The sequence below is a fragment of the Penaeus vannamei genome, chromosome 24, assembly GCF_042767895.1.
Source record: "Penaeus vannamei isolate JL-2024 chromosome 24, ASM4276789v1, whole genome shotgun sequence".
Classification (NCBI taxonomy): domain Eukaryota; kingdom Metazoa; phylum Arthropoda; class Malacostraca; order Decapoda; family Penaeidae; genus Penaeus; species Penaeus vannamei.
The window spans coordinates 23,994,892-24,004,891 of NC_091572.1; the positions used below are offsets into that span (position 1 = coordinate 23,994,892).

Here is a 10,000-nt window from a genome sequence, read left to right on the forward strand (position 1 = left end):
CTTTCCTCTCTCTCTCTTCTCTTATCCTCCTTTTCTTCCCCTCTCCTCCCCTTCCCTCCAGTTCTCCCCCTTCTCTTCTCTGCTCCTCCCTCCTCTCCCCTCCCCTTACTATCTACTCTATTATCCGCCATTCCCTAACATTCACAATCACCGGAATTTTCTCATTCTCTCTCGTTTACATCTTCCCCTTTCTCTCCTATCCACTCTTTCGCTCTCCTTCCCCCTTCCTCTCCCTTTATCCCTTTACCGTCATTCTATCTACCCTTCCCTTGCTGCGTCATCTTCCGTGTTGTATGACGTGTGTAATATGCCTGAGCACAGAGCCAAGCCGCGGGAATCTCGAACTGTTTTTTGTTGTTTGGTTGGTGAAAATCTCTCTCTCTCTCTCTCTCTCTCTCTCTCTCTCTATCTGTCTATCTGTCTTTCTATCTATCTATCTATCTGTCTGTCTGTCTGTCTGTCTGTCTGTCTGTCTCTCTCTCTCTCTCTCTCTCTCTGTCTCTCTCTCTCTCTCTCTCTCTCTCTCTCTCTCTCTCTCTCTCTATCTATCTATCTATCTATCTATCTATCTATCTATCTATCTATTTGTTAATCTATCTTTCTCTCTCTTTCTCTCTCTCTGTCTATCTATCTTTCTCTTTCTTTCTCTCTCTCTATCTATCTTTCTCTTTTTCTCTCTTTCTGTCTCTTTCCTCTCTCTCTCTCTCTCTCTCTCTCCTCTCTCTCTCTCTGTCTCTCTCTCTCTCTCTCTCTCTCTCTCTCTCTCTCACTCTCTCTCTCTCTCTCTCTCTCTCTCTCTCTCTCTCTCCCTCGTCACGTTCCCCAGCGACAGGGGCACCCGAGCCTTTCGTCAACGCTAGAAGACACACTTGACCAGGGCCCTCGGCCTGACCAGACCTCTCTTTGGGGGTGCTCCCCACGCGCGCCCCGCTCGGCGCCCCTCTTGGGCTTCCTTTGCCCACAATTGCACCAGCAGGAGACAGCCCGCGCCACGCTACCTACCCCTCCTATCAATAAACAGCTGAACCAGAATTGTGTCTTCATACACCCACCAAATCAGGGCAAACACAAAACCCTGACTCTCTCTATCCATCTATCTGTCAATCTATCTTTGTCTATCTCTCTCTCTCTCTCACTCTCTCTTTCTCTACCTATCTATCTTTCTCTTTCTTTCTCTCTCTCTCTATCTACCTTTCTCTTTTTCTCTCTCTCTTTCTGTCTCTTTCCCTCTCTCTCTCTCTCTCTCTCTTTCTCAATCTATCCATCTATCTTTCTCTTTCTCTCTCTATCTATCTATCTATCTTTCTCTTTCTCTCTCTCCCTCTCTCTCTTTCTGTCTCTTTCCCTCTCTCTATATATATATCTATCTCTCTGTCTCTCTCTCTATCTATCTGTCTGTCTGTCATTCCCCTGTGGATAGGGACGTGGGAAGAATAGAGCCAACGCATGTCACGGCGTGTCGTAAAAGGCGACGAGAAGATCTCCTCCTGACCCGCACTGGGCCTGCGTGGCAGGGCGTGGCCCGCCCTCCTTTCCCTTCGGGATACACGTCTCGAGCAACGTGAAGGCGGCCCCGTTAAGTCCGCGAGTTTCGAAGCGCTGGAACCGGAAGACTGGAGACGGAGCGACGTGGGATAAGGTCTGGGGGAGGCCTGCGTCCAGCAACGGATTTGAAAAGGCAGACTGAAAGAGTAGAATAGAAAAAAATCAATTATACATATAAATGAATAAATAAATAAACACGAGCCGCATCTCGAAAGTTTCCTTCGAGGTCACAGCACACGGCCTCCCTTCCCCATCGCGGCGGCCTTGACCTCCCTTTTCCTGACATGAATATAAACGGTAGGTAGACAGATAGCACGATAGACAGATAGGTAGATAGGTAGGCAGAGAAATACACGGATGAATAGATAGAGAAAGAAAGTTAGCAACTGAGATAGAAAAGATAGTTTTATATATATATATATATATATATATATATATATATATATATATATATATATATATATATATATATATATATATATATATATATATATATATATATATATATATATATATATATATATATATATATATATGAGAGAGATTTTCATAAACCGAACTGAACGAGAGTTTCCAGCGACTTGGCTCTGTGCTCATGCGTATTACACACGTCATACAACGGTGCGCCATGTATTCGCTTATGTGCACACATGCACATACACACACACACCCGCACACACACACCATCCGCACACACACACCACCCGCACACATAGACACATGCAAATACGCAAACACACACATGTATACACACACACACACATACGCACGCACATGCTCACAACCTCATACACGCCGACAGACATGCCCTCACATTACACACACATACACACATGCACACACGCAGACACACACACACACACACACGCATGCACACGCTCACAACCACATGCACGAGGACGCACACACACACACACACAGACACACCAGCACGCACACGCGGACACGAAGACACACATATATGAATATACACACACACATACACGCGCACACCAACACATACACACACACTTATGCACACTCACCACACACACACACACACACACACACACACACACACACACACACACACACACACCAGCACGCACACGCGGACACGCAGTCACACTTATATGAATACACACACACACACACACACACTTATGCACACTCACACACACCCGCACACACACATATGCAAATACGCAAACACACACACACACACACATATGCACACACGCAGACACACATATGCTCACAACCACATACACGCATAAAAACATGCACTCACACACACATATGCACACACACACACACGCACACATACACATTCAACACACATATATGCACACGCATACACACACACACACACGCACGAACACTACACAGACATATACACGCAGACACACATACACTCACACACATACACGCGCACACGAACACGTACACACACACACCATCCGCACACACACATGCATTCACGCGCACGAACACGCAGACACACACACACACTCACGCTACCACATACACGCAGGCACATACACGCACGCACATAAACGCACACACACACACCCGCACGCACACACGGACACACACAGAGAGAGAGAGAGAGGGAGGGAGGTTTGAAGGAGGTGTTGTGGGTATGTGCATTTTGTGGGTGTTTTGTATGTGTGTGTCTGTAACATCTGAATTTCTAAGAGAGAATATACTTCACAACCAAGACAACGCGAGGTAACCAAAACCTCTTCACCAGACGCAAGGGGCCCCGGACATCGCCCCAAACCTTCAATCCGTTCCAAGGAACGAGATATCTCGCTGATCAGACCGGAGCAAAGAAGAGCAATGGCTGTGTAGCGACTTTCGAGGCAAGAAGTACAGGCGCTCGCCGACGCCCAGCTCTGCCTGCTGGGGAAGGGATCCAACGGCAGCGTGTGCCTGGTGCGGTCACAGGGCCAACTGTGTGCCCTTAAGACGGGTCTCTAAGCGTGGCAAGCCGCCGCCTTTGAGAAAGAGGCCAACATCATGGCTAAGCTGGGGGGTGCGGGCGGCGCCCCCATCCCCCTGGGCTTCTGCCCCGAGACCCCCGCCCTCCTCATGTCGTGCTGCGGCTCCCACAACCTGGAGGGCCAGAAGGACCTGGGCGACAGATTACTCCTCCAGATTGGAGTTCGACTGGTCCAGGCCCTCCAGGAGCTTCATCTCCACGACATCATACACTGCGATCTGAAGCCCGACAACGTGACACTCCAGTTCACCGAGGACGGCCAGCTGCACGCCCTTCACGTCATCGACTATGGATTCGCGTGCCCCGTGGGCGGCTCGCATCCTCGCAGGAAGACGCAGGATCCGAAGCCGTGGTACTGCCACTGCTTCTACAACGGCACTCCCATGCGCAAGGAGTGCGACGTACAGGGACTGGGCTACATCCTAGAGTTCCTCGAAGAGGCCATGACGCTTGAGTCCGTCGTCCTCGACGACCTCATCGCAAGGGCCTTCGAGCCCGAGCACGAGAGGCGGCCCACGCTGCAGGAGGCCGAGGCCTTACTGTCCGCCCTGCTGGCGAGTCTCGGCGAGACCGAGGCCGAGGCTGAGGACGACGTGGAGGCCGAGGAGGAGAGTCGGGAGGCCGAGGCTGAGGACGACGTGGAGGCCGAGGAGGAGAGTCGGGAGGCCGAGGCTGAGGACGACGTGGAGGCCGAGGAGGAGAACCGGGAGGCGCTGGAGGAGCGGCGCGGGGCGCTCAGCCTTCCGCTGCGACGACGGCCTGTGGTCCCCGGGCCTCCGTCGGCGCCTGCTTTCCTTTCGTTGCAGACGGAAGGAAGGGCACAGTGCAACTGAAGGGAGGAAACAGGGCAACTGAAGGGAGGAAACGGCAACTGAAGGGAGGAAACAGGGCAACTGAAGGGAGGAAACAGGGCAGCTGAAGGGTGGAAACAGGGCAACTGAAACGAATATAAAACTTTCGGACTTAATTTCGTTTGTTGAACAAAAGAAAGAAAATAAGAAAAAAGTCATAAGTGAAAAAAACGCATATATATATATAGTGAATGAGAGAGAGAGAGAAAGGAAGAAAGAGGAGGGAGGGAGAGACAATGAGAGAGGGAGGGAGGGAGATAAAGAGAGAGGGAGATCCATGCGACGTCCAACGCGTGCGTGCGTGTGAAGATGTATTTATGAGTGTGTCTGTGTCCAGGTGTGTGCTTATGTACTCATCTGCTGTTGTATCATAATCATCATCTGCTTCATCTGCCGAAGCAGCATTTGCAGCAGAGCCTTACTTCTTCGTTGATCTCTTGTCCTGCTGCAGTGAGGGCTGATCTAGAGCTGGTGCAGCAGATGATGCTCGAATTGGAGCTGCAGATGGTGCTGAAGCTGATATTGGTGCTTGAGTTGATGGGACTGTTGCTCTTGGAGCTGGTGCTGTGGCCGGTGCCATGTCTTGCGGGGCCATCACTGCTGACCTTTGCAGGCCTGGGAATTCCCCCACACAGGAGAAGGGCTGCATGCTTTTTTGACTTTATCTTCGCATCCTTCGTATAGTATGCGCACAGTGGAGAATTAGCATTATGCTCTTGTCGGCAGTTCACGTGATTCCGAGGAACATTTCTACCGGAAATTTTCCGCGCACGCTGAACCTTTGTGAGAATGAGCACTGTATCCGCACTGCGGTGCGTCTCGTGGACATGCCCGTGCCCCATGTCCCCACTCTGAGCAATGGGATCACAACGGGGCCCATCGGTCTTTATCGCCGGGCGTGTGAAGTGCGCACACACGTGTCCCTCGGTTTCCATGGGTTGGGCTGTGGCCATCCTAACGGTGCCTTACAGCGCATCTGCGAGTGTGCATAGGATCTTTGACCTTTATTTTTAGTTAATTCTTTGTATCACTTTCGAACTTTTGTGAGCATTGCCCCCCTCTCTTTCTCTCTCTCTCTTTCCCTCTCTTTCTCTCTCTCTCCCTCTCCCTCTCCCTCCCTCCCTCCCTCCCTCCCTTATCTCTCTCTCTCTCTCTCTCTCTCTCTCTCTCTCTCTCTTTCTCTCTCTCTCTCTCTCTCTCTCTATCTATCTATCATTCTATCTATCTATTCTATCTCTATCTCTCTCTATCTCTCCTCTCTCTCCTCTCTTCTCTCTTTTTCTCTCTCTTTCTCTTCTTCTTTTCTTCGTCTCTCTTTCTCTTCTTCTTCTTCTCTTCTTCTCTTCTTCTCTCTCTCTCTCTCTTCTCTTCTCTCTCTCTCTCTCTCTCTCTCTCTCTCTCTCTCTCTCTCTCTCTCTCTCTCTCTCTCGTTTTCTTCTCTCTCTCTCTCTCGTTCTCTCTCTTTTCGCTCTCTCTCTCTCTCTTCTTCTTTTCTCTCTTCTTCTTCGCTCTCTTTCTTCTTCTTTCTTCTTCTTCTCTCTCTCTCTCTCTTCTCTCTTCTTCTTCTCTCCCCTCTTCTTCCTCTTCTTCTTCTTCCTCTCTCTCTTCTTCTTCCTTCTCTCTCTCTTTCTTTCTTTCCTCTCTCTCTCCCTTCTTTCCCTCTTTCCCTCTTTCTCTCCTTTCCTCTTCCTCTCTCTCTCCTCTTTCTCTCTCTCTCTCTTCTCTCAATTCTTCTTCTTCTTCTTCTTCTTCTTCTTCTTTCTCTCTCTCTCTCTCTCTCTCTCTTTCTCTCTCTCTTTCCCTACCTCCCCTTTTTCCCTTCGTCACTCGTTTTCGTAATTATATTTAGATGATAAGAAAAGTGACAACAGGGCTAAAACAATTTTTTTTCGTTTCTCTATCAATGAAAGAAAAATCAGTGATAATTTAGTGGTTATTATGCCCATAGACAACGATGAAAAATATTATTAATTGAAAAAAAAAATTGTATCTGTAATCCTTACAGTAATTTTCTGCTTGCAATTATGGAAATATTAAAAGAGAAAAAGTCCATTAATGTTTTTTTGTTTGTTTCATCTGATTAAGCCTGCTGCTACCTAAATAGATTTAACTATTTATAAGCTTTTTTTCTCTCTATTTCTCTCTCTCTCTCTCTCTTTCTTTCTCTTTTCTCTTTCTTTCTCTTTATTTTCAGTTTTTTTCTTCTTTCTTTCTTTCTTTCTTTCTTCTTCTCTTCTTTCTTCTTTCTTCTTCTTCTTCTTCTTTCTCTTCTTCTCTCTCTTCTTTCTCTCTTCTTCTCTTCTTCTTTTCTTCTCTCTCTCTCTCTCTCTCACCTTCTCACATCTCTCTCACTCACTACTTCTTTCTTCTCTCTTCTTCTCTCTCTCTTCTTTCTTTCTTTCTTCTCTCTCTCTCTCCCTCTCTCTCTGCTGTCTCTCTCTCTCTCTCTCTCTCTCTCTCTCTCTCTGCTCTCTTCTTCTTCTCTCTCTCTCTTTTCTTCTCTCTTCAGCTCAATGCTTCTCTCTCTTTCTTCTTTCTTTCTAAATCTCTTCTTCTTCTCTCTCTCTTCTTCTTCTCTCTTCGGTTCTTTCTTTCTTTCTCTTTTCTCTCTTCTGTCTCTTCTCTCTTCTTCTTCTTCTTTCTTCTTCTTCTTCTCTCTCCTCTCTCTCTCTCTCTCTCTCTCTCTCGGTCTCTTTCTCTCTTTCTCTTTCTCTTCTTCCCCTCTCTCTCATTCTCTTCATCTTCTTTCTCTTTTTTTGCGTTGTTTCTCTCTCATAATAACAACAATAATCATAATAATACTAATGATTATGATAATAATGATAAAAATGATAATGATAAAGATAATGACAATAACTATAAATAATAATAAAATTAACAATAACAGTATTAATAATAATAATAATTCTTTCCCTATCCTCCTTTTTCACTCCCATCATCCTCTCCCTTCTTACCACGCCCATAAACTCCCTACATTCTACTTCCCTCTTTCCACTCCTCCCTTACCATTCCGCTCTTTTCACTTTCACAAACTCCCCATTTTCCTCCCCTTCGTCGCTCCTCTACCTCCTCAGTTTCATTATCGTTATCATCGTTATTTTTCTCTTTTGTATTTTGTAATTTGTTGTATTTTGTCAGTGACTTCATCATTGTTTTTACTGATTATCTATACTTTTATGATTCAGTATTATCATGGCGTTTTATATCTGTATTCTGCGGAATTACATGTGGATAGAGATAATTGCACGAAATAATCTCTCTGCTATGTATGACGTCACAGAAGCTAATAGATTTCTGCAAGCTCAGTAGGAGACGTTTTCCCTCCCCCTCCCCCCCTTCAATCTTCCCCTCCCACCCCCAACAAACCCCCCAATACATGCCTATTCCACCCCAACCCCTTCCCCTTTTCCCCCTAAACCTTTGGGCATCCTTCTTCCCTCTCGCCTTTCCTCCCACTTCCCCCCCTCTGCCCCTCTCCCTGGCCCTATCTCCTTTCCCTACTCCTTTTCATTCCCTCCCTGTTCCCCCCCTCTTTTTTGTCCTCATTACTCCTATCTCTTCCCCTGCCTCTACCCCTCCCGCTCCCCTTCCCTGCCTCTGCCCCTCCGCCCTCTCCCCTTCCCTGCCTCTGCCCCTCCCCCACGTCCCCTCCCTTCCCCTCCCTTCCCTTCCCTCCCGCTACGCCCTCCCGCTCCCCCTCCACTGCCTCTACCCGTCCCCCTCTCCCCTTCCCTCCCTGCTGGCCCCCCTCCCCCCTCTTCCCTTCCCTCCCGCTACCCCTCCCGCTCCCCTCCCCTGCCTCTACCCGTCTCCTCTTCTCCCCTTCCCTCCCTGCTACCCTCCTCCCTCCCTCCCTTCCCTCTTCCCCTTCCCTCCCACCATGCCTGTCCCGCTCCCCCCTCCACTGCCTCTATTCGTCTCCCCTCTCCCCTTCCCTCCTGCTGTCCTCCTCCTCCTCTTCCCTTCCCTCTCAAGCAACCCTCTCTGGGCTCCCCTCCCCTGGCTCTACCCCTCCCCCCTCTCCCCTTCCCTCGGGCTACCCCCTCCCGCTCCCCTCCCCTGGCTCTACCCCTCCCCCCTCTCCCCTTCCCTCGGGATACCCCCCTCCCTCTCCCCCTGTGCCGTGCAAGGTCCGTCTGCTAAATCTATTAGAGTTTCCGACAGGTTGGATCTGCTTTCTGCTTGGCTGACTGAAGGGGGTGGAAGAAGAGGGGAGAAAGAGAAAGGGGGAGAGGGAGAAGGAGAGAGGGAGGGAGAGGGAAGGAGAAAGGGAGAGAGGGGGAAGGAAATGGGGGAGAGGGAGGAGAAAGGGGGAGAAATGATAGGAGAAAGGGTGAGAGGGGGAAAGAGAAAGGGAGAAGAGGGGAGAAAGAGAAAGGGAGGGAGGGGGAAGGAGAAAGGGCGAGAAGGAGAAAGAGAAAGAGAGAAGAGGGGAGAAACAGAAAGGGAGAGAGGGGGAAAGAGAAAAAGGGAGAAAGGGAAGAGGGGAGAAAAAGAGAAAGGGAGGGAGGGGGAAGGAGAAAGGGGAAGAGAGGAAAGAGAAAGGGGGAGAAGGAGAAAGAGAAAGAGAGAAGAGGGGAGAAAGAGAAAGGGGAGAGAGGGAGAAGGGAGAAAGGGGGAGAGGAGGATAGGAGAAGGAGAAGAAGGGAAAGGGGGCAGGAAATGGGGGAGAGGGGGGAAAAGAAAGGGTGAAATAGGATAAGAGAAGGAGAAGGGAGAAAGGGAAGGGAGAAAAGCGAGAGGGGGAGAGGGGAAGAAGAAGGGAGAAGTAAGGAGAAGGCGGAGAGGGAAGAAGAAGAAAGGAAAGCAGGAAGAGGGAGAAGGAAGAGGATCAGGAAGAGAACCAAAACATTTATTCAGCCAAGGAGTGAAGCACCCTTAGGAAGGCACCTTGAAGTGTTAATCATTGACATCAATATCTATAGTACAAAACATTTAAACAGATATAGAAATTTATACGAACGAAGGAGAAATCAAGACACAATATAATAATTAAAGCTATAGTAGAATTAAGGATATTGCATATATCAATATTGGGGAAAAAATGCACATATTGATGACATAAGAGACATACGTTATATATAAGATAAATGGGGAATACAAGGACACAAGAGGATGCAGCAGAAAAAAATTGAAACATGAAGTAAAATCGAGAATTATAAAACATATTGAGATAATACGTAAAATTTCAGTGAGCGTTTAAAAGAAGGCAGAGTAATAGTTACGTACATGGTAGAGGAGAGGGGAGAAGGGGGGGGGAGGGAAGGAGAGAGAGAAGGAGAAAAGGAGAGAAGGGACTGGGGAATGGAGGAGAGGGGAGAAGGGGTGAGGAAGGCAGGGAGAGAGGAGAAAAGGAGAGAAGGGACTGAGGAATGGAGGAGAGGGGAGGGAAGAGAGGGAGTGAAGTAGAAGGAGAAAAGGTGAGAAGGGGAGGAAAAGGAAAGGGGAATAAGGGGTAAGCCAAAAAGGAAGAGAAAGGGGAAAGGCAGAAAGAGAAGGAAGAGAGAGGAAAGGGAAGAGAAAGAGAAAGGAGATGGGGAAGGAAAGGAGAGAGAAGGGGAAGGATAAGGAGAAGAAGGGAAAAAAGGGGAAAGAAGAAAGAGGAAAGAAGGCAAATGAA

The 10,000-nt window shown here is 48.3% G+C and overlaps 1 protein-coding gene across 1 annotated transcript; it reads left to right on the forward strand.

Moving 5' to 3' along the window:
• Positions 1–3,546: 3,546 nt before the first annotated feature.
• LOC113823176 (serine/threonine-protein kinase VRK1-like) lies at positions 3,547–4,362 on the forward strand. Its single transcript, XM_027375793.2, has one exon. The coding sequence runs from the start codon at positions 3,547–3,549 to the stop codon at positions 4,360–4,362; it is 816 nt and encodes a 271-aa protein (XP_027231594.2).
• Positions 4,363–10,000: the final 5,638 nt, after the last annotated feature.

What these genes read in the sequence shown, in the direction of transcription:
- LOC113823176 (XM_027375793.2), top strand. Translation starts at nt 3,547, where the DNA reads ATGGCTAAGCTGGGGGGTGCGGGCGGCGCCCCCATCCCCCTGGGCTTC.